At 41.2% G+C, this 27,428-nt stretch overlaps 1 protein-coding gene across 1 annotated transcript in view; it reads right to left on the bottom strand.

Moving 5' to 3' along the window:
* The window catches only part of SIMC1 (SUMO-interacting motifs containing 1), a 66,862-nt gene that overhangs the window by 18,588 nt on the left and 20,846 nt on the right, over nucleotides 1–27,428 (bottom strand). The window contains exons 4-8 of the mRNA XM_011946832.1: nucleotides 25,099–25,331; nucleotides 23,933–24,002; nucleotides 11,530–11,684; nucleotides 2,915–3,067; nucleotides 572–700 (exon numbers count right to left, since the gene is read on the bottom strand). Coding sequence (XP_011802222.1) covers nucleotides 572–700; nucleotides 2,915–3,067; nucleotides 11,530–11,684; nucleotides 23,933–24,002; nucleotides 25,099–25,331 — 740 coding nt within the window. The remainder of the gene's footprint in view (nucleotides 1–571; nucleotides 701–2,914; nucleotides 3,068–11,529; nucleotides 11,685–23,932; nucleotides 24,003–25,098; nucleotides 25,332–27,428) is intronic.

The raw sequence follows: 27,428 nt of genomic DNA, 5'->3' as shown, positions 1-27,428 counted from the left end.
CTCAGGATGGTCTCGATCTCCTGACCTCGTGATCCACCCGTCTTGGCCTCCCAAAGTGCTGGGATTACAGGCTTGAGCCACCGCGCCCGGCCTAATTTTTGTATTTTTAGTAGAGACAGGGTTTCACCATGTTGGCCAAGGCTGGTCTTGAACTCCTGACCTCAGGTGATCTGCCTGCCTAGGCCTCCCAAAGTGCTGGGATTACAGGCCTGAGTCACCGCACCCAGCCTTAACAGTTAAATATTGAAAGAAGAGTAAAACTGTTAGGCAAATTGATAAGGTTAGAAAATTTAGGCTCCATTTAGGGTACTGTGCCTCTTCCCAAGACATTATATCTCAGTTGTAAATAATAATAATTAGTTGAGAACCTCCTTTCCAAAAGTTAAAGACATGAGAATAATCCTTCTACTATTGTCTTCCTATCTTAGTTTGGAATTTTCTCTTGTAAAATTCTGTTCCTGACAGGTAACATAGATAGAAAAGTTAATTTAATAAAAATGATTTCCAAGAGGTTTCTTTCTTTCTTTTTTTTTTTTAAATAACCGCTCTCCCCAACAAAACTAAGACTCACCTTTGGCTCCTCTCAGGAATGTCCAGCACAAACCCAAACATCATCTCAGCAATTTTATTGGAGCTGCAGGTGGGGGTCCTGTCCACCTCTACGGCTATGGAGAGCATCCTCTGAAGCTGGCACACAATCCTGAGTCCAGAACACAGGACACATATGAACGTGAGGGTCTGGCAAGGAGCCACTCTGTGGCTGGGAGGAGTCCCCACCAGTGTACATCGAGAGTAGAGACTACTAAAGGACTTATAAAGCACACACAAGGTCAGGGAGAACTACTCAAGCCATCAGCATGCTTTTATTTAGCAATTTCACCTACCTGAATCCCTTTTGCCAGAACATACTATCTGAACCTCTCAGAACCTGGGGTTGAGCTGTAAAAGCAAGCTGCTTTTAAATTCAAAAATAGAACCACACAACCTTAAGGATCTAGAGAACTATAAGGATCATCTGATCTCTAACTTCCCTATTTTGTAGGTGAAGAAACAGGTCCAGAGTGACTTAAAATGATTTAAATTTCTTTGATACAGGAGAAAACATGTATTTGCCATACAGTTTTCTCCAGTTACTGTTTCCTTTACAATAGTTTCTTACTAAGTTCAGTCTCAGAACCTCCCCTGGTGGAACCTGACCTTCTCTCTCATTAGATCTAACTGTGGGAGACAGCCAGCCTGATGTGTGGCATTAGGTGTCTGGGCAACCTCTCAGAAAGGTGAGCCTGGCCTGACATCAGTCTTTTTTTTTTTTTTTTTTTTTTGAGACGGAGTCTCGCTGTGTCACCCAGGCTGGAGTGCAGTGGCCCGATCTCGGCTCACTGCAAGCTCTGCCTCCCGGGTTCACGCCATTCTCCTGCCTCAGCCTCCCGAGTAGCTGGGACTACAGGCGCCCGCCACCTCGCCCAGCTAGTTTTTTGCATTTTTTAGTAGAGACGGGGTTTCACTGTGTTAGCCAGGATGGTCTCGATCTCCTGACCTCGTGATCCACCCGTCTTGGCCTCCCAAAGTGCTGGGATTACAGGCTTGAGCCACCACGCCCGGCCGACATCCGTCTTTTCTAACGTGTTATTTGTGATGGAAGAAAGGCTTTACTTTAAGAAAATCTGCAGCTAGCAACACAATAGGTGGGCCAGATTAGGACCTCTAGCCTCAGATTCTGTCTCTATAATGATAATAAGCTGTTCAACCTTTGACAAGTTACTAAACTGCTCTGAGTCCAAGTGTTCTCATGTATAAAAAGGGTGAGCAATAATATAATCTATTTTATAAAGTTGTGAGTGCTATATAAAACATCTCACAGATAGGGACTCTAGTGATAAGTGGTAGCAACCTATTATTGTTGTTAAGATCATAACAAAATTGACTTTTAGGGGACCCTCTTGTTACTTCTACTAACATGTATTTATAAACATTTATTATGATGACTATTATATGATATTAGCTTCCATTGAAGGAACAGTGTCCACCACCTCCCTCTTGGGTCTCTATGTGGCCCTGTGGGAGAATGCCACTTTAGGGCCTTCCTCAATCTGCCCAAATGCTTCACTGTTCCAAAACATTCCCCTTTAGACATAAAATTGTTTTCTAAATTAGTTATAATTATTTATAATTTAGGAAACAATTTAAACTTGTAGGCCTTCCATAAAAATCAGGTTGCTGCAACCAGATTATAATATAACATTGTGAATTCCGACACAAATGTTGTATTTGAAATGTCCAGTGTGACTGGCTTTTAACAGTATGATTGACATGGAATACTGGGTTACTTGTGCAAGGGTAGCCCCAGCCCCTAATATCCTGGCATCTCTCAAAAAATGCCAAGGCCACTCTCAACTCCATAAAAGAAATGCCATGAATTTCTTTCCAGTCCAGTCTGTGGTGATGAGACCTGCCTTCGTGTGTTGGAACCTGCAGGGTGAACTGCTATTTTCCTCCTGGGACCTGGGGAGAGAAAGCCAGGTCCTTGAGGACTCGAAGTTAACAAAACTTGCACTACACACCACTCCTTCTCTATGGCAACAGATACCTAAAGTGATGAGCAGCTGTAACCCTTTCCTGTCTCCTGAAATGCAGGAAATGAAGGGCAGTGTTCTCTAGCATTTGTTTTGTGTCTGCGTTGTGACTTCATATTCACTTTGTGAAGTCCTGTTCATTCTAGGGGTGAAAGCACCTGGTTTTGTTCTGCCTTTTAAATTAGAAAATTAGCCTTTAGTTAAACTAAGTCTTGAATAAGCATCAGTGTTCTAAGCACCTGTGTTCTAAGATCTTGTTAATTTGGGGGAAGCTGCTCTTAGGGATTGGTGCTGTTCTCTAAAATACTAAACCCCAGGAAAGATAACTGCCTGCCCCTTACAGTTGATTGGTGTTCTTTGTCAGGTTGGGCTGGGAAGAAGGGTGGCTACCGCCCGCCTTCAAGATTCCTGTTCCTGAAGATGCTTGATTTCCATTTGGGGGCTGAGTCAATCCATCTTCAGTTACTGCTTTGACCAGCCACTTGATAACATCCCTGCAATGGAAACAAGAAAGAAAAGGTTTATTCTTTCTTTCCTGTGCAGAAAAAAATAAATAAATAAATAAAGAGAAGGTTTCAATGTCTGTTGTATTTATGGTGCTTAGAACCATAGCCTTAACCTGGGCCCCCAGATCCCTGGATTTCCCCACAGGCAACAAAAAGGCCCTTCGGCTATCTTCAATAATTAAACAAGTCTAACAAAAACATCACATTTAACTGCAGTAAGGCTATAAAAGCCAACTAAAGGCCAGGAATGGTGGCTGATGCTTGTAATCCCAGCACTTTGGGAGGCCGAGGTGGGAGGATCTTTTGAGACCAAGAGTTTGAGACCAGCCTGAGCAACATAGCAAGAACCCATCTCTACAGAAAAAAAGAAAGAAAGAAAAAAAAAAGCTAACTAAAATATCAACATTTTTCTTTGAGTTATAAGTATTTATAAGTATTCAAAAGTAACTCCAGGGTCAAACAGTACTATCTGTACCTTCCTGACCAGGAACATTTCTAAACCAAGTGGAAAGTTGGACCGGATGACCATAGAAGTCCTTGCCAGCTCTATATTATTGTCACCTATTAATGTTAACAACTAAGGTTTACAGTGTGCACAGTGGAATCATACTTTGTACAGGGCTGAGGCTCTATAAGTTAGCAAGGTAAAAACATCTCATATAGTCAAAACTACTTTTCATGATCACTTAGGTAACCTAGGTAAAAATAGTAAATTGAATATACACACCTAATTTTGTTTCCTCCAAAACCCCACTAATATTATAATAAATAACTTTTGAAAAATATCTACAAGGAAGAAGAGAAGAGGAGAGAAGATGATAGCAGTGAAATTTTGAAAGGTGGAAGGCAAATGAAGGATACTCATAGAATATTACATAGTAGTCAATATGAATAAACTACAGTGACAGGCAACTATGTGGACAAGTCTTGGTACTATAAAATAGTAAGTGAAAAATAAAATTCTCAGTAGATTACATACAGCATGATACCTTTTAATATAGAGCTAAAGGAACTAAAGTAAAAAAATATTTTATAGGAATATATGTATATGCAATAAAACTACATAGAAAGCAAAGAAATGAAATGATGACCATGCAGAATGATGATCACCTCGGGTGCAAGGTGAGTGAGAAGGGGTGTAGAGACGGGTTCTTGTTATGTTGCTCAGGCTGATGGATGAGGGGTGAGGTAATTGTCAAGGCTTTAGTCTTTGATTTGGGAGTAGGTTGTGAGATGCCGATTACAAAATTAAAGGCAACCAATTAACTAAGCAAATAAAGCAAATAAAGCCAATGTGCCATATTTTTTTAAGATGATGTTTAATCCAAGCCTATGAATGAGGCAAAGGAATACATTTTAATTGACTTAGTGGAATTGAGAAAGCTGAATCCTAAGCCAGCAGCAGAGAAGAGCTATCCTATTTAATCCTATTTACTTAAAAAAAAACCAAAAACCAACTTCAAGAAGCTCTGTAAGCGGCAGCACTGGGTTTCTCTGAAGTGACAGTGAAAGAGAGGTAAACTGAAATAAGTAGGAGGTGGCCAGGCATGGTGGCTCACTCTTGTACTCCCAGCACTTTGGGAAGCTGAAGTGGGCAGATTGCTTGAGTCCAAGAGTTTGAGACGAGCCTGGGCAACATGGTGAAAACCTGTTTCTACTAAAAATACAAAAAATTAGCAAGGCGTGGTGGTGCATGCCAGTAGTCCCAGCTACCCAAGAGGCTGAGGTGAGAGGATCACCTGACCCCATGGAGGTCAAAGCTGCAGTGAGCTGTGATCAGGCTGCCGCACTCCAGCCTTGGGCAACCAGAGTGAGACTCCACCTCAAAAAAAAAAAAAAAAAAAAAAAAAAAAAAAAAGGATGGCTTGAAAGCTGTTTAAGAAATTTTTAGACTTCCAGATCTTCTCCAGTCCTGCAGACTACAAGTTAACTTTGTGGAGAGGTAAATCAGATGGTCTCTGGACTGGGATACCAGGCACGGCTTGGAAGCAGACACTGAAGCAAATGGGGCACTAAATGAACATATGCATGCTGAATGCAGAGACCCTCGTCATCTTCTCACACATGTCTGCCAACACCTTGGCATCCTGTCTTCATCCTTCATGTAAGAGGTTGGATGTCTTCTCTGTAAAACTGAACCAGCCCAAGAGGAAAGACCTTGACTCAAGAAATTTTCTTAGAAATGAGAAATCAGGGCTGGGCACGGTGGCTCATGCCTGTAATCCCAGTACTTTGGGAGGCCGAGGCGGGCGGATGACGAGGTCAGGAGATGGAGACCATCCTGGCAAACACGGTGAAACCCCATCTCTATTAAAAATACAAAAAATTAGCTGGGCATGGTGGCGGGGGCCTATAGTCCCAGCTACTTGGGAGGCTGAGGCAGGAGAATGGTGTGAACCCGGGAGGTGGAGCTTGCAGTGAGTTGAGATCCGGCCACTGCACTCTAGCCTGGGCGACAGAGTGAGACTTCGTCTCAAAAAAAAAAAGAAAAAGGAAATGAGAAATCAGTTCCACCTACAGGGAAGTGCAGAAATGACAAGTCCTCTCATGTCTTCAGAGCTTCCATTATCTTTTGAGTCTCGCACCTTTAAATATGGATAGACTATAGACTACCAACATTTACCAGACATCTATGGAAAGAGACCGAAATACCTCTCCTTCCTCCCAAAAAACCAACTCGGAGAAAACAGACATTATGTAGAAGAGAAACAGAGAATAAACAAAAATGAAAATTCTGATTAGCAAAATCAAAGATATGAGATGATATGGATCCAGGAAAGAAGAAAATAAGAATACGGTTTATATTATTAATTTTTTGCAGAGTCAGAGTCTTGCTATGTTGCCCAGGTTGGTCTTGAACTCCTGGCCTCAAGCGATCTTTCCACTTTGGCCCCTGAAAGTGCCAGGATTACAGGCCTGAGCCACTGTGCCCAGCCTATTATTATCATTTTTTAGAGATGAGGGCTTGCTCTGTTGTCCAGGCTGGAGTGCAGTGGCACCATCATAGCTCACTGAACTCCTGAGCTCAAGTGATCCTCCTGCCTCAACCTCTCCGGCAGCTGGGACTACAGGCACATGCCACCATGCCTGGCTTACTGATTAATTTTAATAAGGAAGACAAAGAGAAAAAATAAAAGAGCTCTGGGAAATTAGAAAGATAATAACAAAAGTGAAAAATCCTGTTTATTAGAAATGAAGGACATTTTTCCAGACTGAAATGGCCCACTGAATGCCCAACACAATGGATGAGTATAAACCTAGGACAGGTACATTTGGCAAAAAGAGAACTTTAGAAACTTCCAGAGAGAAAAACCAGGGCACATACAAAGACTCAGTAATCAAAATAGCTTATGTCTTCTTTTTTTTTCCCCTCCAAGACAGCGTCTTGCTCTGTCACCCAGGCTGGAGTACAGTGGCACAATCTTGGCTCAGTGCAACCTCTGCCTCCAAGGCTCAAGCGATCCTCCTATCTCAGCCTTCCTAGTAGCTGGGACCACAGGTGTGTGTCACTACCCCCAGCTAATTTTTTGTAGCTTTGGTAGAGATGGGGGTTTGCCATGTTGCCCTGGCTGGTCTTGAACACCTGAGCTCAAAGTGATCCACCCACCTCGGCCTCCCAAAGTGCTGGGATTACAGGTGTGAACCACGACACCCGGCTACTTATGATTTCTTAACAACAATTCTGAAAGCTAGAAGACAATGGAAGATTTCCTTTGATGTTCTGTAGAAAAGTTATTTCTAAGCAAATCATCTATCCTTAGCCTAATTATCAATCAATGTATGAGAAGATAAAGACATCTGCAGACAAATAAGATCTCAAAAACTTTACTTCCCATACACCTTTCTTAGAAAGCTACCAGGAATGGATTCCTTAAATGAAGGTATGAGCCATGAAAGAGAAGGACAGGACAAACAAACAAGTCATCCAACCTTGAAAAGCATTGAAGGGGACTCTCAAATTTACAATGAAGACTGGAAAAGAGGACGAGTGATCCAGATTGAAGGAGATCAAAACATTCCACCTCAGATTTTTGAGAAGAAACTAATAGGACAACCCAGTATGAATGATATTGAGACCAACTGAGGCAGGAAAATAGGGTCTGGAGGCAGGGAACCTATGGCCAATTCATGTTGAATTCCTAGAACTAAATCAAAAGGAAAACCCCAGTTTTCCATGCCCAAGTAACAAAAGGACCAGAGGCTTCTCCCTTTGCAACCCTGTCCCCCTCCACAACTAATCAAACTAATGGTAGGCCACTACTTCATTTACATAGGGTGTACATCAAGTACAATGGGAAACCTCTAGAGGATATTTAAACCCCAGAAAATTCTGTAACCAGGCTCTCAAGTTGCTTGCTTGGGCCTGCTCCCACCCTGTGGAGTGTGCTTTCGTTTTCAATAAATCTCTGCTTTTGTTTCATTTTTCCTTGCTTTGTTTATACATTTTGTCCAATTCTTTGTTGAAGACGCCAAGAACCTTGACACCCTCCTAGGGAGGGTGTCAACTAAGAAAGAATTTGGGGTTGAATTCTGATATGTACAAGGAAAGCAAGAAACTTAAAAATAGGATAATTATTAACCTTAAGGAAAACAAAAAGATATGAATAAAAGGAAAAGCAACCACGGTTTAGTACTTAGTAAAATTCTGACTAGCATACATAGTTATAGGAATAGAAACATTGAACACTGATATAAAAATTATATTAATGATATAAGGGCTGGGAAATATGTGTGTGATGGGGAATGTGGGGAGGAAAAAGAGTGAACTCCTTATCTTTCATGTGAGAAGTCAACAGATAATGGCTAACAATGAAAAATCAAGAAGCAGCACTGAAAGCATGTTATTTTGCCATATGGAGGTAAACATTAAAAATACGAATTAAAGAGAAACAAAAATGCAGGTGAGGGGACCTGGAGACAAGTGTATTTCTGAAGTCTTGTAGAAACTAGCCTACTGTTCGTATGTGTAGTTCAAAATGAAAGAAAGAAAAGAAAATCCCTTAAGAGGGGGTCATATGGAGACTGATCATCTCTCTCTCTTTTTAAAAATACCTCTTTGAGGTATAATTTACATACAATAAATTGCCAAAGTTTTGTTTGATGAATTTAGATAAATACATGCATACATCCTTGTAATCACCAACTCAGTCTAATATCCATTTCTTAATGAATCAAAGATAGCTCATTTTCCTGCCAACTGAAACAAATGATTTTTTTCATTGAGTAAGCACAAAACAGAGGACCTGGCCTAGATTTACAGGTCACAAACACCCCTCAAGAATGCGTATCTTTGTTGTTGTTTTTGTTTTGTTTTTGAGACAGAGTCTTGCTCTGTTGTCCAGGCTGGATTGCAGAGGTGCAATCCTGGATCACTGCAACCTCTGCCTCCCAGGTTCAAATGATTCTCATGCCTCAGTCTCCTGAGTAGCTGGGATTACAGAAGTGCACCATCATGTCTGGCTATTTTTCTACTTTCACTAGAGGTCGGGTTTTGAGGCCAGGCTGGTCTCAAACTCCTAGCCTCATGTGATCTGTCCCCCTTGGCCTCCCAAAGTGCTGGGATTACAGGCCTTAGCCACCATGCCCGGCCCAAAATGCCTTTATTTATTTATGAGACAAGCGTTTTCCTCTGTTGCCCACGCTGGAGTATAATGGCATGATCTCGGCTCACTGCAATCTCTACCTCCTGGGTTCAAGCAATTCTCCTGCCCTCAGCCCCTCAAGTAGCTGGGATTACAGGTGCCTGGCACTATGCCTAGCAAAAAAAAAATTTTTTTAATGTATTTTTTAGTAGAGATGGGGTTTCACCATGTTGGCTAGGCTGGTGTTAAACTCCTGACCTCAAGGGATCCGCCCACTTTGGCCTCCCAAAGTGCTGGGATTACAGGTGTGAGCCACTGTGCCCAGTCTTAAATGCCTATCTTTAAACTCAAGAGTCATACCTTGTACAGTGAGAGGCTCACACCACAAGAATTGAAAATGAAAGCAACCGAGAGAACAGTGCCTTGTGTATCCCACTCACTCTAATGCCTAGGCAGCAAAGCATAATGGTAGATGGAATTGTTCTTATTATATAAATTATTTTTCACTTTTTAAAATTTATTTTTTATTTGCTTTTGAGACAGAGTCTCACTCTTGTTGCCCAGGCTGGAGTGCAGTGGTGTGATCTCGGCTTACTGCAACCTCTGTCTCCCAGGTTCAAGCGATTCTCCTGCCTCAGTCTCCCAAGTAGCTGGGATTACAGGCGCATGCCACCACGCACGGCTAATTTTTGTATTTTTAGTAGAGATGGGGTTTTACCACGTTGGCCAGGCTGGTCTTGGACTCCTGGGCTCAGGTGATCTGCCCGCCTCGGCCTCCCAAAGTGTTGGGATTACAGGTGTGAGCCACTGAGCCTGGCCAATTTTTCACTTTAAAATTCAACTGTGTTGTCTTGTGCTCTTTGCTGATCCTCTGCTTACTGATTTTGCACCCCTAAAATTATTAAGATTTAATTTTTAGATAAAATACCACATATAGGGAAATAAATATGGGCATGCAAACTAAGGGGGTGGGAAAGCTGGCCAATGCCCAAAATATAATGAAACATCCTCCTTTTTATTAGAGGATTTATCATCGTCAATACCCCATGTTGACCTGTGAATACTTCAACAAATATGTAAGAACATATGAGAACGTAAGTATGAGTGGAAGAGTTTCAATGCTGCTCTGAACAAAGAGATGCTGGTACACCCTTCTAGTAAGAGCCATTTCCAAAAAAGCAAGGGATGTCCAGATGCTCAACATATGACGGGGTTACATCTGGATAAACCCATCTGATATAGCTTTGATATTTGTCCCCTCCAAATCTCATGTTGATGTGATCCCCAGTGTTGGAGATGGGGCCTAGTGGAAGATGTTTGGGTCATGGAGGCAGATCCTTCACAAATGTCTTGGTACTATCCTCATAGTAACGAGTGAGTTCTCACTCTATTAGTTCACTTGAGAGCTGGCTGTTTGAAAGAGGTTGGCACTATACCCTTGCTCCCGGTCTTCCTTCCTTCCTTGCCAGGTGATACTCCAGCTCTCCTTCACCTTCTGTCATGAGTGGAAGCTTCCTGAAGCCCTCACCAGAAGCAGATGCTAGACCCATGCTTCTTGTACATCTTGTAGAATTGTGAGCCAAACAAACCTCTTTTCTTTATAAATTACCCAGTCTCACTCATTCCTTTATGGCAACACAAAGGGACTAAGACACCACTGTAAGCTGAAAATATTTTAAGTTGAAAACGCATTTAATGCACCCAATGTACCAAACATCGTAGCTTAGCCTAGCCTACCTTAAATGTGCTCAGAACACTGACAGCTTACAGTTGGGCAAAATCATGCAACACAAAGCCTATTTTATAACAAAGTGTTGAACAGTTTATGGAATTTATTGAATACTATACTGAAAATGAAAAACAGAATGTTTGTTGGGTACTTGAGGAATAGTTTCTACTGAATGGTTATCACTTCAGTACCAATGTAAAGTCAAAAAATCCTAAGTCAAACCATCATGAGTCAGGGCTGTCTGTAGTTCCAAAAGAAAAATTCCAGCCCATGATCCCCTACCCTAAAGATCATACTTTCCCCCCTCGGTATAAGCATATAGTAGTTCCATGCTTCCAGAAACTCTGACTCTGATTCTGCAAAAAAAGAGCACATGCTTACTATCTATTGTACCTTGTCAGCTACATGACCTATTGTTACAGATATTACTTTTCAGAAACTAGTAGTGACAAATGAGATTTATATTGAGGTTCATCGGGGGATAGGAATAAATGCAGGTTAATAGAAACTGAAAAGTTTTATCTAAGGTTCTCCCCTAGATCTCATAATGTTGTTTGGACAATACTGAAATAGACCAAAAGAAGTCTGTTGGTCTTGAGAGAAAAATCACTCAAGCTATGTGGTGCCTGCCGCATTGTTGGTTTCTTTTATGATTATCAGGAGGGGGTTATTTTATGATTAGCTATAGTTTTATTTTTAAAAATTAATTAATTATTTTTGAGACGGAATCTTGCTCTGTCACCCAGGCTGGAGTGCAGTGGCACAATCTCGGCTCACTGCAACCTCTGCCTCCTGGGTTCAAGTGATTTTCCCACCTCAGCCTCCCAAGTAGCTGGAATTACAGGCATGCATCACCACACCCTGCTACTTTGTGTATTTTTAGTAGAGACGTGGTTGTGCCATGTTGGCCAGGCTGGTTTCGAACTCCTGACCTCAAGTGATCCACCCACCTTGGCCTCCCAAAGTATTGGGATTACAGGTGTGAACCACTGCACCCGGTCTATCTATAGTTTTAACAATTAGCCCTACTACACTACCTACTGACTAGAAAACCTCACCTGGCTGATATTCTGGCTTCAGCAGCTGCCCACCTATAATCCCTTACCTCTTCCCATCTCAGGTCTCAGGTGGCTGCTCACCTGACATTGTGGGGCTGCTTGTCACAGGACAGCACCATGTTTGCAATGGACTGCTGCAGGTGCTGCCGTTGTCTCCTCAGGGTCTGCTGGAAGTCATCTTCTAGGGTCTGAACGACATAACGCAGGAAAAGGACTCGCCCAGGCAGAGTCTGTCCCTGTGGGAAAAAGAATGAGAAGTCAGTCTTCTCAGTCTCCTGGATGACAGTCAACATTGGGCTCTCATAAACACTAAGCCCAAGAGAAGGCCATGCATCAACAAGTATGCCTGTGCTTAAAAGAGAGGCTCCCAGGAGAGGGTAGGTAGTCTGGGTCATTATGAGAGAGGACAAATAGGGCGACTGCTGAAAGAATCATACCTTATAAGATTTCAGAAACCATTTTTTTTTTTTTTTTGAGACGGAGTCTCGGTCCGTCGCCCGGGCTGGAGTACAGTGGCCGGATCTCAGCTCACTGCAAGCTCCGCCTCCCGGGTTTATGCCATTCTCCTGCCTCAGCCTCCAGAGTAGCTGGGACTATAGGCGTCCGCCACCTCGCCTGGCTAGTTTTTTGTATTTTTTAGTAGAGACGGGGTTTCACCATCTTAGCCAGGATAGTCTCGATCTCCTGACCTCGTGATCCGCCCGTCTCGGCCTCCCAAAGTGCTGGGATTACAGGCTTGAGCCACCGCGCCCGGCCCAGAAACCATTTTTTAAGTATTATTACTTGTTCAAAGGATCTAGTCATCTGCAAATAATTATAATTTTCTAACACCTAAGTGGCAATCAAATATCTACTGGAGTCTCTAGGATTGTAGATCATTTGATTTAAGAGACAGCCATGGGAATTTAATCTCTCCCTGTCACTGAACCTATCAACCTCAGGATATACCCAAAACTATGGATGGCAAAACAGAGAAAGAGATACTGGTTCTTTAATGACTCCTATGCTGCTAGATCAAACTGCCATGATGTCCACTCTGCTGATGAACTTCCAGTCATGGGACCTGATTGAGCCAAGTTGTTGGCTTGGCTCAACTTGACTGCTGGGCCAAGTCTGAGTTGGGTATTCTGTTACAGGTGAAATGATCCTAACTGACAAACAGTTAAAGAGCATGGGCTTTGGAGGCACACAGCATTCAGTTTTTGTTGCTGTTTTAGATCTAGCTCTGTCCCTTATTTAAGCCCTCTAGAACTTAGCATCCTTGTAGTTTATATGGGGATAATTCTAACCTTACCAAAGACAGTGTAAGTACTTGTCACATAGTAGGCAGGCATGCACAATTTGTTGGTTTCCCTTTACTACGAGACAAGTGCTGGGAGCTTAGGCTTCAAACTTTAAAGAACGAGAGGTATCAAACTATTTCGGGACTATGTGGAAACATCCGAACTCCAGGGAATAGGTATATTTTCTCAGAACATAAACTAATGGACCAGGATATGATTTAGTCAGTAGGAAACTAAGTGACCATTCTAAATACATATCATTTCTTTCTTTTTTGGGAGGAGGTGACAATATCTTTGTCTTCCACATGTGTTTATTTTTCTCTAATCCTTGATAACTGATGCAAATACTTTTTTAAAAAATCAAGTACCTGTGCTAGATTTTTCTTTTTTTTTTTTTGGAGTCTCGGTCTGTCACCCAGGCTGGAGTGCAGTGGCGCAATCTCGGCTCACTACAACCTCCACCTCCTAGGTTCAAGCAATTCTCTCGCCTCAGCCTCCCGAGTAGCTGGGATTATAGGTGCCTGCCACCAAGCCCGGCTAATTTTTGTATTTTTAGTACAGACAGGGTTTCACCATAATGGTCAGGCTGGTCTTGAACTCGTCACCTCAGGTGATCCACCCGCATTGGTTTCCCAAAGGGCTGGGATTACAGGTGTGAGCCACTGCGCCCAGCCTTGTGCTAGATTTTTGATAAAAAGTCTTCTACTGACACCACTCTCCACCACTACTTGCGTTCTCCAGTATCCTAGAATAATTTTTAACTAATTCTTCTAGAAGTCACCATAAACATCTCTAAAGAAATAGACTTTTATTATGATTTCTTGATTTATCAACTGTAGACATTATCTATTGATTTCTGCTATGCTAGGTAAGAATTTACTTAGGCCAATCCCCCACCTCTTCTCTTCCTAAAATAAGTGTATTTCTATCACCTACAGACAGTTATCTCTTGACTCCCCATTTTGGAAGATAAGAATGTTACACCAGCCCTACTATTTTCAGAGGTCCTGTCACTTTTCATCTTCCAACCTTTATCTTCTATACTTTCCATTTTACATCATCAAGGCTAATAAAATTGTCTCCTATGCTTTGTATATATTCTAATGTTATAACTACATAGTGTTTACAGTGTCAGGATTATGTTAAAAGTATTTACTAAATACGTTTACTAAATACTTTTAGTAAATCCAGATAGTAAACTAAGAAAATCATTCCTTTCTTGTGAAGTTTTTTGTTTTTCTAGAGTTTTGCTTTTTCTCCCCTCCTTTAACTACCTGTAATTATAATACACCTCTTTCAACTCCTCAAGAATAGTGCTGAATCTTGAGAATACCTTTTTTTCCCCGAAGTAATTCTCCCTCTCTTTTTTTCTTTTAAAATAATGTGGGCTGGGCATAGTCATTCATGCCTGTGATCTCAGAACTCTGGGAGGCTGAGGTGGGAGGATCATTTGAGGCCAGGAAACAACACCAGCCCAGGAAACATAGCGAGACCCCATCTCTACAAAAATAAAAATAAAAAAATTAGCCATGCCTATAGTCTGAGCTACTTAGGAGGCTGAGGCAGGAGGATCACTTGAGTTCAGGAGGTCATGGCTGCAGTGAGCTATGATCATGCCACTGTACTCCAGCCTGGGTGACAGAGCAAGAGACCTTGTCTTAAAAATAAATAAATAAAACAACTTTATTAGCATACCATAAAATTCAGCCATTTTAAAAGTACAATTCAATGATTTGTAGTAAACCTACTGAGTTGTGCAAATATTACCATAATCTATTTTTAGAACATTTCCATTACCCCAAAAGATCTCTCATGGGCACTTACAGTTCCCTTTCCAATCATCAGGCCAAGGCAACCACTCATCTGCTTTCTGTCTCTCTAGATCTGCCTTTTCTAAACATTTCTTAGAAATAGAATCATATAATATGTAATGTTTTATGTGTGGTTTCTTTCACTTAGCTTAATTTTTTTAAGGTTTGCCTGTATTAATAGTATGCATCAATAGCTTTTTAGAACTGAATAGTATTTCATTTTGTTTATCCATTCACCAGCTCATGGACATTTGGGTTATTTCCACATTTTGGCTATTATGCATAACACTGCTTTGAACATTTGAATATAAGTCTTTCGCAGACATTTTCATTTTTGTTGGGTCTATATCTAGAATTGGAATAGATAGGGTGAATAAATTTATGTTCAACTTTTAAAGAACTGTCAAACCATTTTCCAAAGTGCCTGTACTATTTATATTCTCATCAGCAATGTATGAGACTTACTGTTCTCCACATTCTTGGCAATGTTTGTTATTATCTGTTTTTTCTTTAACAAAATTTTAAAAATTGTGATAAAGGCCGGGCACGGTGGCTCACACCTGTAATCCTAGCACTTTGGGAGGTCAATGCAGGTGGCTCACGAGGTCAGGAGATCACAACCGTCCTGCTAACATGGTGAAACCCAATCTCTACTAAAAATACAAAAAATTAGCCAGGCATGGTGACGGGTGCCTGTAGTCCCAGCTACTCGGGAGGCTGAGGCAGGAGAATGGTGTGAACCCGGGAGGCGGAGCTTGCAGTGAGCCAAGATTGCGACACTGCACTCCAGCCTGGGCCACAGAGCGAGACTCTGTCTCAAAAAAAAAAAAAAAAAATTGTTATAAAAACCACATTATCATTAAATTTACTATCTTAAACATTTTTAGGTGTACAGTTCAGTATTGTTAAGTATATTCACAGTCCTGTAAAAGATCCCCAGAACTTTCCATCTTGCAAAACTGAAACTCTATATCCATTGAACAACTTTCCATTTCACACTCCCTCATACTGTTTTCCATAGCAGTGGCACCACTTTACAATCCCACCAAGAGTGCACAAAGGTTCTAATTTCTCCAAATCCTTGCCCACACTTATTGTTTTTTAAAAAATAGTGGCCATTCTAATGGGTATGAGGTGACATTGCATTGTGGTTTTGATTTGTATACCTCTAATGACTAGTTATATTGAGTATCTTTTCACAAGTTTGTTGGCCATTTCTATATCATCTTAGGAGAAATGTCCATGTAAGTCCTCTGCCCATTTTGAAATTGGGTTATTCATTTGTTGTTGAGTTGCTGGAGTTCTTTATATATTCTGGATATTAACCGTCATCAGATAAATGATTAATACATATTTTCTCCCATCCCATAGGCTGCCTTTTCACTCTACTTTTGTATTTTCTATTTTTATTGCTCACTCTGTTGACACACAGAAGTTCTGAAGTTTGATGCAGTACTATTTGTCTATTTTTGTTTTTGCTGCCTGTGTGGTATCATATTCAAGAAATCAATTGCCAAATCCAACGTCATGAAGTTTTGCCCCATGCTTTCTTCAATGAATTTTATAGATTTGGGTCTTATATTCAGGTCTTTAATGCATTTTAAGTTAATTTTTATATGTTCAGAGTCCAACTTCATTCTTTTACAAGTGGATATCCACTTTTTCCTATGACATTCAGAGACTGTCTTTTCACCACTGAGTAGTCTTGGCACCCTTAATGAAGGTCACTTGACCACGTACCAAAGGTTTATTTCTGGGCTCTCTATCCCATATGTCTACCTTTTTTCTTGTACCACACTGCTTTGATTACTGTAGCTTTATGTTTTACAGTCAAGAAGTGTGAGAACTCCAACTTTGTTCTTTTTATTTCAAGATTGCTTTGACCGGCTGGGCATGGTGGCTCACGCCTGTAATCCCAGCACCGAGGCGGGCGGATCCCCCGAGGTTGGGAGTTCAAGACCAGTCTGATCAACATGGAGAAACCCATCTGTTAAAAATACAAAATTAGCTAGGCATGGTGGCACATGCCTGCAATCCCAGCTACTCGGGAGACTGAGGCAGGAGAATCGCTTAAACCCAGGAGGCGGAGGTTGCAGTGAGCTGAGATAGCGCCATCGCACTGTAGCCTGGGCAATAAGAGCTAAACTCTGTCTCAAAAAAAAAAAAAAAAAAAAGATTGCTTTGGCCGTTTGGTGTCCTTTGCAAGATACCAACTGTTTTTTTTTTTTTTAAAAAGACAGAGTCTCACTCTGTCACCCACACTGGAATGCAATGGCAAGATCTCAGCTCACTGCAACCTCTGCCTCCCGGGTTCAAGCAATTCTCTGGCCTCAGCCTCCTGAGTAGCTGAGATTACAGGTGCCCACCATCATGCTCGGCTAAAGACACCAACTTCTGAAAGACTAAAAGTTGGCCCTTGGGATTCAACATGAATTTTAGGATGGAATTTTCTATTTCTACACATACACAAAAAAAAAACGTTGTTGGGATTTTGATGGGAATTGTGTTGAACCTGTAGATCACTTTGGGTAGTAATGACATCTTAACCATATTAAGTCTTTCACTCCATGAATACAGGAAGCCTTACCATTTAGTGGTGTCTAATTTCTTTCAACTTTTTGTAGTTCTCAGTGTACAAATCTTTAACCTCCTTGGTTAGGTTTATGCCTGAGTATTTTATTCTTTTTGATGATACTGTAAATGAAATTGTGTTATTTCCTTTTCAGATTTTTCATTGTTGGTTTAACAAAAACGCAATTGAGTTTTGTGAGCTAGTTTTATATATTGCTGTTTTGCTGAATTCACTTATTATTTCATTTACTAGTTTTTTTTTTTTTTTTGGTAGAATTTTAGGATATTCTACACATAAGATCATGTCACCTGTGAACAGAGGTATTTTACTTCTCCCTTTCTAATTTGGATGCCTTTTAGTTCTTTCCCTTGACTAACTGCTCTGTCTAGGACTTGAAGTACTATGTTGAATAGAAGTGGCAAGAGTAGGCATGTCTGATTTTAGAGGAAAATCTTTCAGTCTTTCACCATTCAGTATGATGCCAACTGTGGGCTTTTCACAAATGGCCTTTATTATGTTGAAGTGGTTTTCTTCTATTCCTAGTTTGAGTGTCTTTATTGAGAAAGGGTGTTGAATTTTGTTAAATGTGTTTTCTGCATTAATTGAGGTGATCGTGTGTTTTTTCTCTTCATTCTGTAATATGGTGTATCACATTTATTTTCATTTGTTAAACCATCCAAGAATAAATCCCATATGTTCATGGTGTACAGTTGGCTCTCTGTATCTGTGGGTTCTGCATCCATGGATTTACCCAGTTAAGATTTGAAAATATTTGAAAAAAATTTATATCTATACTGAATATGTACAAATGTTTTTTCTTGTCATCATTCCTTAAACAATGCAGTATAACTATTTACATGTAATTTACATTGTATTGGGTATCATAAGTAATCTACAGATGATTTGAAGTATATAAGAGGATGTGTATAGGTTATACAGGATTTAAACATCTGCAAATTTTGGTATCCAAAGGAGGTTCTAGAACCAGTTCCCCCATGTAGTCAACCAAGAGATGACTGCATATTCTTTTAATGTGCTGTTGAATTTTAGTTTATTAGTATTTTGTTGAGGGTTTCTTCATCAACATTTATCAGGTACACTGATTGGCAGTTTTATTGTAGTTTTTTCCTTTTCCTTTTTTTTTTTTGAGACAGTCTTACTCTATCGCCCAGGGTGGAGTGCAGTGGCACCATCTCAGCTCACTGCAACCCCTGCCTCCAGGGTTCAGGCGATTCTCCTGCCTCAGCCTCCCCAGTAGTTGGGATTTCAGGTGCATGCCACCATACTCGGTTAATTTTTGTTATCTTTAGCAGAGATGGGGTTTCGCCATGTTGGCCATGCTGGTCTTGAACTCCTGGCTTCAAGTGATCCACCCACCTTGGCCTCCCAAAATGCTGAGATTGCAGGCATGAGTCACTGCGTCCAGCTGCTTGTAGTTTTTTTGATCTGGCTTTGATATCAGGGTGTATCATGCTGCTAATAAAGACATACCCTAGACTGGGTAATTTATAAAGGCAAGAGGTTTAGTTGACTTACAGTTCCACATGGCTGGGGAGGCCTCACAATCATGGCAGAAGGCGAATGAGGAGCAAAGTTACATCTTATACGGCAGTAGGTGAGAGGGTTTGTGTAGGGGAACTCCCCTTTATAAAACCATTAGATATCATGAGATTTATTCACTATTATGAGAACAGCACAGGAAAACCCGCCCCCATGATTCAATTACCCTGCACCGGGTCCCTTCCATGACACGTGGGAATTATGGGATCTACAATTCAAGATGACATTTGGGTAGGGACACAGCCAAACGATATCACAGGGTAATGCTGGCCTCATAGAATAAGCTGAAATAAAATCCTCCTTCTGTTTTTTGGAAAACTCTGAGGAGGATTGGTGCTAATTTTTATTTAAATGTTTGGCCAAATTTACTAGTGAAGCCACCTTGTTGTAGGCTTTTTTGCTGAAAGGTTTTTGATTACTGACTCCTTACTAGTTATTATTCTGTTCAGATTTTTTATTTCTTCATGAGTCAATCTTGGTAGGTTTCCAGGAATTACTCCATTTATTCTAGGTTATCCAGTTTATTGGGGGTATAATTGTTGGCAGTATTCTCTTATAATCCTTTTTATTTCTGTGGCACTGGTTGTAATGCCCCCCTCTTTCATTTCAGATTTTAGTAATTTTTAAAAATTCTATCGCTGAGCTATCAATGCTGATTTTAGTAATTTGAATCTTTTCTCTTTTTTAACCTAGTTAAGAGTTTGTCAGTTTTGATCTTTTCAAAAACGCAACTCTGTGGCTGGGTGCAGTGGCTCATGCCTGTAATCCTAGTACTCTGTGAGGCAAAGGTGGGAGGATCACTTGAGGCCAAGAGTTCAAGACCAGCCTGGGCAACTTAGCTAGATTCCCACCTCTACAAAAAATAATAAAAAAATTAGCTGAGTATGGTGACGCATGCTTGTTGTCCCAGCTACTTGAGAGGCTGAGGCTCGAGGATGGCTTGAGCCCAGGAGTTCAAGGTTTCAGTAAGCTATAATTGTGCTACTGAACTCCAGCCTGAGTGACAGAGTGAGACCCTGCATCAAAACAAATGAAATGTTTTAAAAACCTCATATCTTAGTGTTGTTCATTTTTTTCCCTATTCTCCATTTATCTCTGCTCTAATCTTTACTATTACCTCCCTCTGCTAACTTTGGGTTCAGTTTCTTCTTTTCCTACTTTAGATATAGTCAGGTTGTTGGTTTGAGATCTTCTTTTTTAATGTAAGCATTTATTTTTATCTGTAACTTCTTAGCGCTGCTTATGCTGCATCCATAAGTTTTTGTATGTCATATTTCCATTTTAATTTGTCTCAAGGTATTTTAAAATTTCCCATGAGATTTTTTTTTTTCTCTGAACCACTGTTGTGTGTTGTTTAGTTGTCATGTATTTGTGGGTTTTCCAGATTTCATTCTGCTGTTGATTCCTAGTTTCATCCCACTGTGATTGGAAGATACTTGGTATAATGTCAATGTTTTTATATTTTGTTTAAGTCTTGTTTTGTGGCCCAACATGTGGTCTATCTGGAGAAAACTCCATGTACACTTGAGAAGAATGTGTGTTCTGCTGTTTTTGGGTGGAATGTTCTGTATATGTCTATGCTGAAGTGGCCTATAGTATTGTTCAAGTCCTCTGTTTTCTTATTGATTTTCTGTCTGGTTATTTTATCCATTATCAAAAGTGGGGTATTGAATCTCCCCCTATTATTGTGTTGTCTATTTCTTCTTTCAATTCTGTCAGCGTTTGTTTTACAGATTTAGGAGGTCTGATGTTCAGTGCATATATATTTGTAATTTTTATACCTCCTTGGTGAACTGACCCTTTTATTATATAATGTCCTTCTTTGCCACTTGTAACAGTTTTTGACTTAAAGTCTTTTTGTCATACATTAGTATAGCCACCCTTGCTCTCTTTGGGTTACTATTTATGAGGAGTATCTTTTCTCATCCTTTCATTTTCAGCAAGTCTTTCTTTCTTTTGTTTTTTAGAGACACGGTCTTGCTCTGTCACCCAACTGGAGTACAGCGGCACTATGATAACCTACTGCAGCCTAGAACTCCTGGGCTCACGGGATCCTCCCACCTCAACATCCACAGTAGCTGGGACAACAGGTGTGTGCTACCATGCCTACTAATTAAAAAAAATTTTTTTTAGAGACAGAGTCTTTCTATGTTGTCTAGGCTGGTCTTGAACTCCTGACTTCAACCAATCTTTCTACACTGGTCTCCCAAAGTGCTAGAATTACAGGCATGAGCCATTGCACCTGGTGACAAGAGTTTGGTATTTGAAAACATATAAAGTGAGACTCTTGTAGATGGCATATAGTTGGATCCTGGTTTTTAGTCCATTCAGTTAATCTCTGTCTTTTAATTGGGGACTTTAATCTATTTGCATTTAAAATAATTACTGATAGGGAAGAACTTACTATTGCCATATTAATTATTTCCTATATGTCTTGTAGCCTTTTCAGGCCTCCTTTCCTTTGTTACTGCCTTCCTTCATTTTTCATTGATTTTTTTTTTGTAGTGACATGCTTTGATTTCTTTCTCATTTCCTTTTGGGTATATTCTATAGATATCTTACTTGAAGTTACCATTGAGATTACATAACGTATCTTAAAAGTTATAACAATCGGCTGGGTGCGGTGGCTCAAGCCTGTAATCCCAGCACTTTGGGAGGCCGAGACGGGTGGATCACGAGGTCAGGAGATCGAGACCATCCTGGCTAACACGGTGAAACCCCGTCTCTACTAAAAAATACAAAAAAATTAGCCGGGCGAGGTGGCGGGCGCCTGTAGTCCCAGCTACTTGGGAGGCTGAGGAAGGAGAATGGTGTAAACCCAGGAGGCGGAGCTTGCAGTGAGCTGAGATCCGGCCACTGCAGTCCAGCCTGGGAGACAGAGCGAGACTCCTTCTCAAAAAAAAAAAAAAAAGTTATAACAATCTAGTTTAACAACTTCAGTTGCATACAAAAACCTCTACTTCTTTACTACTCCACCCCAGTTTATGTTATCAATGTCTTAAGTTAGATATTTATATACTGTATACCCATAACTTATTTTATTTTTTAAGACAGAGCCTTGCTCTGTTGCCCAGGCTGCAGTGCAGTGGCATGATTTTAGCTCACTGCAACCTCCACCTTCTGGGTTCAAGCAATTCTTGTGCCTGAGTAGCTGAGACTGCAGGCATGCACCACCACACCCAGCTAATGTTTGTATTTTTAGTACAGACAGGGTTTCACCATGTTGGCTGAGCTGGCCTAGAACTCCCAACCTCAGGTGATACTCCCATCTCAGTCTCCCACTCCAGGAAAGGCACGGTGGCTCATGCCTACAGCCCCCAGACAAGTCAGTACATTGTATGCATGGTCCACTCTTTTGTTTCTGGCCCAAGGGAAGAGTCAAGGTATGGGAGGTTTTCTCCTGGTTGAACCATGCTTTGCTGGGCAGGGAGAGGCACATGGGCATGCAAAATGCCACAAACTTTCCTAGCACTTTTGATAGACTATGCTCTTGGTTAGGCATTGGCCTGGGCACTGAAGCTTCTTAATTCGGCTCCAGAGTTCTCATAGTGATATTCTGGCCTGTATATGGTTGTTAATCCAATGTCTCCATGGGGTAACAAGGGCCTGGAGCTTCCTAGTTTACCATCTTGCTGATGTCCTCCAGACTGTTCCTATTTAAAATCTTCCGTTATTTCACTCCAATCTGGACAAATTGCTTCCTAGGTGTGCTCTTCATTGTAATTTTGGGACTTCTCTTCAATATTCTCCTGGATTAAATCTGATGTTCCCTGGATCCCATGCCTCCCTGCTTTTTTTGATGACTTCCTGATGCCTTTGATACACTACCTCAGGTAACCTCCTAAGAAACAGGGTGTGGGGATATATTCTCAAATTCATGCGTAGCTGGAAATATCTTAATTCTATCCTCACACTTAACTGATAGTTTGGCTATGTACAGAATTCTAAGTTGAAAGTAATTTGTTGTAGCTAATTGCTTTAGGTGAGCAGATAAAAAGTTGGCTATTAAACTTGCGGATCCTTAAAGGTCAGAATGTGGAAGACCTTTTTCCTGTAGCACCAACTCTGCACTAGCTGTCTTTGTTTATTACAGACGGTTCATTCAACTTTTTTTTTTTTTGAGACGGAGTTTCACTCTTGCTGCCCAGGCTGGAGTGCAATGGCATTATCTTGGCTCACTGCAACCTCCACCTCTCGGGTTCAAGCGATTCCCCTGCCTCAGCCTCCTGAGTAGCTGGGATTACAAGCATGTGCCACCATACCCAGTTCATGTTGTATTTTTAGTAGAGACGGTGTTTCTCCATGTTGGGCAGGCTGGTCTCAAACTCCCGACCTCACGTGATCTGCCCACCTTGGCCTCCCAAAGTGCTGGGATTACAGGCATGAGCCACTGTGCCCAGCCTCATTAAACTTTTTTAGACAATAAATTCTCTGACTTTTTGCCTGAAGGTAGGTAACCTGGCTACTGATCCTCCTGTCCTCAGCAATGAAGAGGTTGGCTGTTCCATCCACAAACTTTCAAAATAAAGATCCAATTACAGCCCACATCTGACTCCTGCCCTCTATTAGATACTGTGTTTCTAAGTCCAAGACCTCTCTGGTGCTCTAAAGGGAAGATTCGTCCTTCCTTGGCTGTAGCCTCTCTCCATGGATGTGGCTTTCTCTGCCCAGCTTCATCAGTCATTACTCTTACATTCTCTGTAGGTCTCCCTAATCTTCATTCAAATCTACTATCCTTCCCTCTTTTTTATAGCCATGAATTTATAACTTTCTCTATTCATTTACTATTATTTTTAATGGGATCTCAAGGACAGGGATAAGTAAACATACTAAATCTTGAATTGGAAGGGTGGGAGTATCAGGAGGGAATAATGGTGTAGACTTTATTACCAGATTTACTGTCACTTTTCTTTTCAGACAGGGTCTTGCTCTGTCACCCAGGCTGGAATAGTGTTGTGATCATGGATCACTGGCCTCAACCTCCTAGGCTCAAGCAATCTTCTTGCCTCAGGCTTCCATGTAGCTGGGACCACAGGCATGCGCCACTATGCCTGGCTAAATTTTTTATTTTTATTTTTGTAGAGACAGGGTCTCACTTTGTTGCCCAGGCTGGCCTTGAACTCCTGGGCTCAAACTGTCCTCCTGCCTCGGCCTCCAAAAATGGTGGGATTATAGGTATAAGCCATGGCACCTGGTATCACTTTTCTTTACAGTTAAAACTTCCCCTACAGAAGATATAACCTCGTAATTGTTGTTACCTCTTCCTCCATGACATAGGTGAGCAGTTTCCAGTCCCACTCCACTGTCTTGGCATTGGCTGGATGTAGCCTGAAAGTCAAGTGAAATCAATTAGAATTATGGAGAATTTAGAGGGAGAAGGGATGGGATCTGGAAGGTGATAGAAGGAAGTAAGCCTCTTCTTATCGTCCATGCTCTTGCTCACCCTCTGGTATTATACCATGTCAATCTGAGAGTAGTGGAACTTCATTGTTTTTTGCTACCCAGTATCCACTCCCCTTTTGGAAAGCTTTAGTGCTATAATTTTGTCTTAAGAAACCAACTCTTCACTACTCTTTTTTTTTTTGTTTTTTTTTTTTTTGAGACAGAGTCTCACTCTGTCGCCCAGGCTGGAGTGCAGTGGCCCGATCTCAGCTCACTGCAAGCTCCGCCTCCCGGGCCTACGCCATTCTCCTACCTCAGCCTCCCGAGTAGCTGGGACTACAGGCGCCCGCCACCTCGCCCGGCTAGTTTTGTATTTTTTAGTAGAGACGGGGTTTCACCGTGTTAGCCAGGATGGTCTCCATCTCCTGACCTCATGATCCGCCCGTCTCGGCCTCCCAAAGTGCTGGGATTACAGGCTTGAGCCACCGCGCCCAGCCCTCTTCACTACTCTTAACCAACTAGTTTTACCTACCAGAACGCCAAAATGAAGCATGTGACTTTTTTAGCCAATCATGCTGTTCTACCCCTCAATTCACATTGATTGGCTCAAAGATACAGTCATGTCTCTCATTAGGCAAATTAAATCCTGCAAGACTCAATTTCAGAACTCTTGAGTGACTGTAAAGGAAACACTCTCTCCCACTGGAAGTGTCATAAAAGCCTGAGGGTGAGAGGGCTACCACATGCAGCCCCAAAACAGAACCAAAGTAGAGCTGCAAAATGAATCCTGGTAACCATTTTTGTATACTGAATCGAGTCACATCTTACTCCTAGGTTTCTAGTAACATGAGGCATTAAATTCTCTTTTACCAGTAGTTAAGGTCTGCTTGGACTGGGTTTCTTATCATCTGCAATTTAAATAACACTAATATACTAAGTCACCCACTGTGTAACAGGTTAAAAAAGGCTATCAAGAGAAAGCTATGCCCTGAGTCTAAGATCCCTAGAAGATTCACCAACAGCCAGAGGTTACGGTTCATACTGTTGAATTTTCATGAGAAGCATGTAGGCCTCCTTTAGGACATCCACAGTCTCAGAGCCACTGAGCAAGATTTTCTGGATGATGTGAGCCACAATTTCTCTTGGTGGGTAATGCTGGGGTGACACAAAGTCCATCAAAAACTGCACAGTCCCCAGGGGAAAATTCTCTTCAATGGTATTTGCTACCATTCTTAGTCTTCGATGAGGGATGGGTTCTAATTTTTGACCCTTGTTCTGTAGAGATTAAAAAGAAGGAAATTAGGAGGGATTTCTGTAGAATACAAAAATAAGAGGTTCTAGAATAGGTTGAAGATAGCAAAGTTTTCCAGGCATTTGAAATATTTCATAATGAGAAAAAAAAAAGAGGCTGGGTGTAGTGGCTCATGCCTGTAATCCCAGCACTTTGGGAGGCCAAGGCAAGCGAACTGCTTGAGGTCAGGAGTTCAAGAGGAGCCTGACCAACATGGTGAAACCCCATCTCTACTAAAAATATAAAAATTAACCAGACGTGGTGGCATGTGTCTGTAGTCCCAGCTACTTGAAGGCTGAGACATGAGAATTGCTTGAACCTGGAAGGTGGAGGCTGCAATGAACCGAGATGGTGCCACTGTACTCCAGCCTAGGTGTCAGAGCGAGACTCCATCTCAAAACAAACAGACAAACAAGAGCTTCAGCTAAAAAACTTTTAATGACATACGAAAAAGCTTATATAAAGTTAAAAAATCAGAATTCAGTATTATACATATAACATGATTTCATCTATGTTAAAATATAGCATAGACAGAAAAATACAAATGGGTCAAGAGGTAGCCTAGGTTGATTTTGGGGTGAGGGTAACTAGAGACTTAGGGATAGCTGTGATACTATATCAGATACTGAAATAGATAAGAAAGAAGTTTTAAATTCATTTTGTTGTTAGGAGAAGAATTCCATTTTTTTTTCTGTGAGAAGAGTAAATATTAAGTTGCTTCTTCCCCCAAAAAATATGTATATAAAGACTGTGACAGAATATGTGAAAAGTGATTTTCTATTATGTGGGTGGTAGAATTAGGGGTGATTTTTTCTGTATGTGCTCTTCCATATTTTCCAATATGTCCATAATACACACTTATTACTTTTATAATTAAAATTAAACAATTTTAAAGTTTGATTGATATGAGGATTTAATAACAATAAATTTTGAACTCTTAATTTTTTTTTTTTTTTGAGATAGTCTTGCTCTGTCACCCAGGCTGGAGTACAGTGGCATGATCATGGCTCATTGCAACCTCTGCCTCCCAGGATCAAGCCATCCTCCCACCTCAGCCTCCTGAGTAGCTGGGACTATAGGCGTGTGCCACCATGCCCGGCTAATTTTTTTTGTATTTTTAGTAGACACGGTTTCACCATGTTGCGCAGGCTGGTCTCGAACTTGTGAGCTCAAGCAATCAAGCCTGTCTTGGCTTCCCAAAGTGCTGGGATTACAGGTGTGAGCCATCGTGCCCGGCCTTAAACAATTATTTTATTTATTTATTTATGTATTTTTTGAGATGGAATCTCACTCTGTCGCCCAGGCTGGAACTCAGTGGCGCGATCTTGGCTCACTGCAAGTTCTGCCTCCCAGGTTCACACCATTCTCCTGCCTCAGCCTCCAGAGTAGCTAGGGCACAGGTGTGTACCACCATGTTCAGCTAATTTTTCAATTTTTTATAGAGGGGGTTTCACCATGTTGTCCAGGCTGGTCTCAAACTCCTGGGCTCAAGCAATCCACCTACCACGGCCTCCCAAAATGCTTGGGTTACAGTCATGAGCCACCGTACCCAGCACTGAAGACTTAATTGATCCGCAACCAGTTCTTACAATAATCTTAGGAAATATATACTATTATTATTATTCCTATTTTATAAATAAAGAAACTGAGATTTGGAGGGTAAGCATTCGTCATACAACAAATGGCAGAAGCTGGTTTCAAACACACGTGGCATAAACTTCAGAGCCATCCTCTCAACCCCTACTCCCCATAAACAACAAAAATAATGTGTATATGTTAAAAATCCCAATTATTAAAATAAGTAAAATGCCTATGTATAAAAAGGCAATTGGGAAGGAAAGACATCAAATTATTCACAATAATAAATGCAGTCTGGGCCGGGCGCGGTGGCTCACGTCTGTGATCCCAGAACTTTCGGAGGCCGAGGTGGGTGGATCACTTGAGGTCAGGAGTTCAAGACCAGCCTGGCCAACATGGTGAAACCCTGTTTCTACTAAAAGTACAGAAATTAGCTGGGTGTGGTGGCAGGCGCCTGTAATCCCAGGTATTCAGGAGGCTGAGAGAAGAGAATCGCTTGAACC

This window comes from Colobus angolensis, unplaced genomic scaffold (genome assembly GCF_000951035.1).
Source record: "Colobus angolensis palliatus isolate OR3802 unplaced genomic scaffold, Cang.pa_1.0 Scaffold254, whole genome shotgun sequence".
Classification (NCBI taxonomy): Eukaryota; Metazoa; Chordata; class Mammalia; order Primates; family Cercopithecidae; genus Colobus; species Colobus angolensis.
This window is presented reverse-complemented; position numbering and strand designations above follow the sequence as displayed.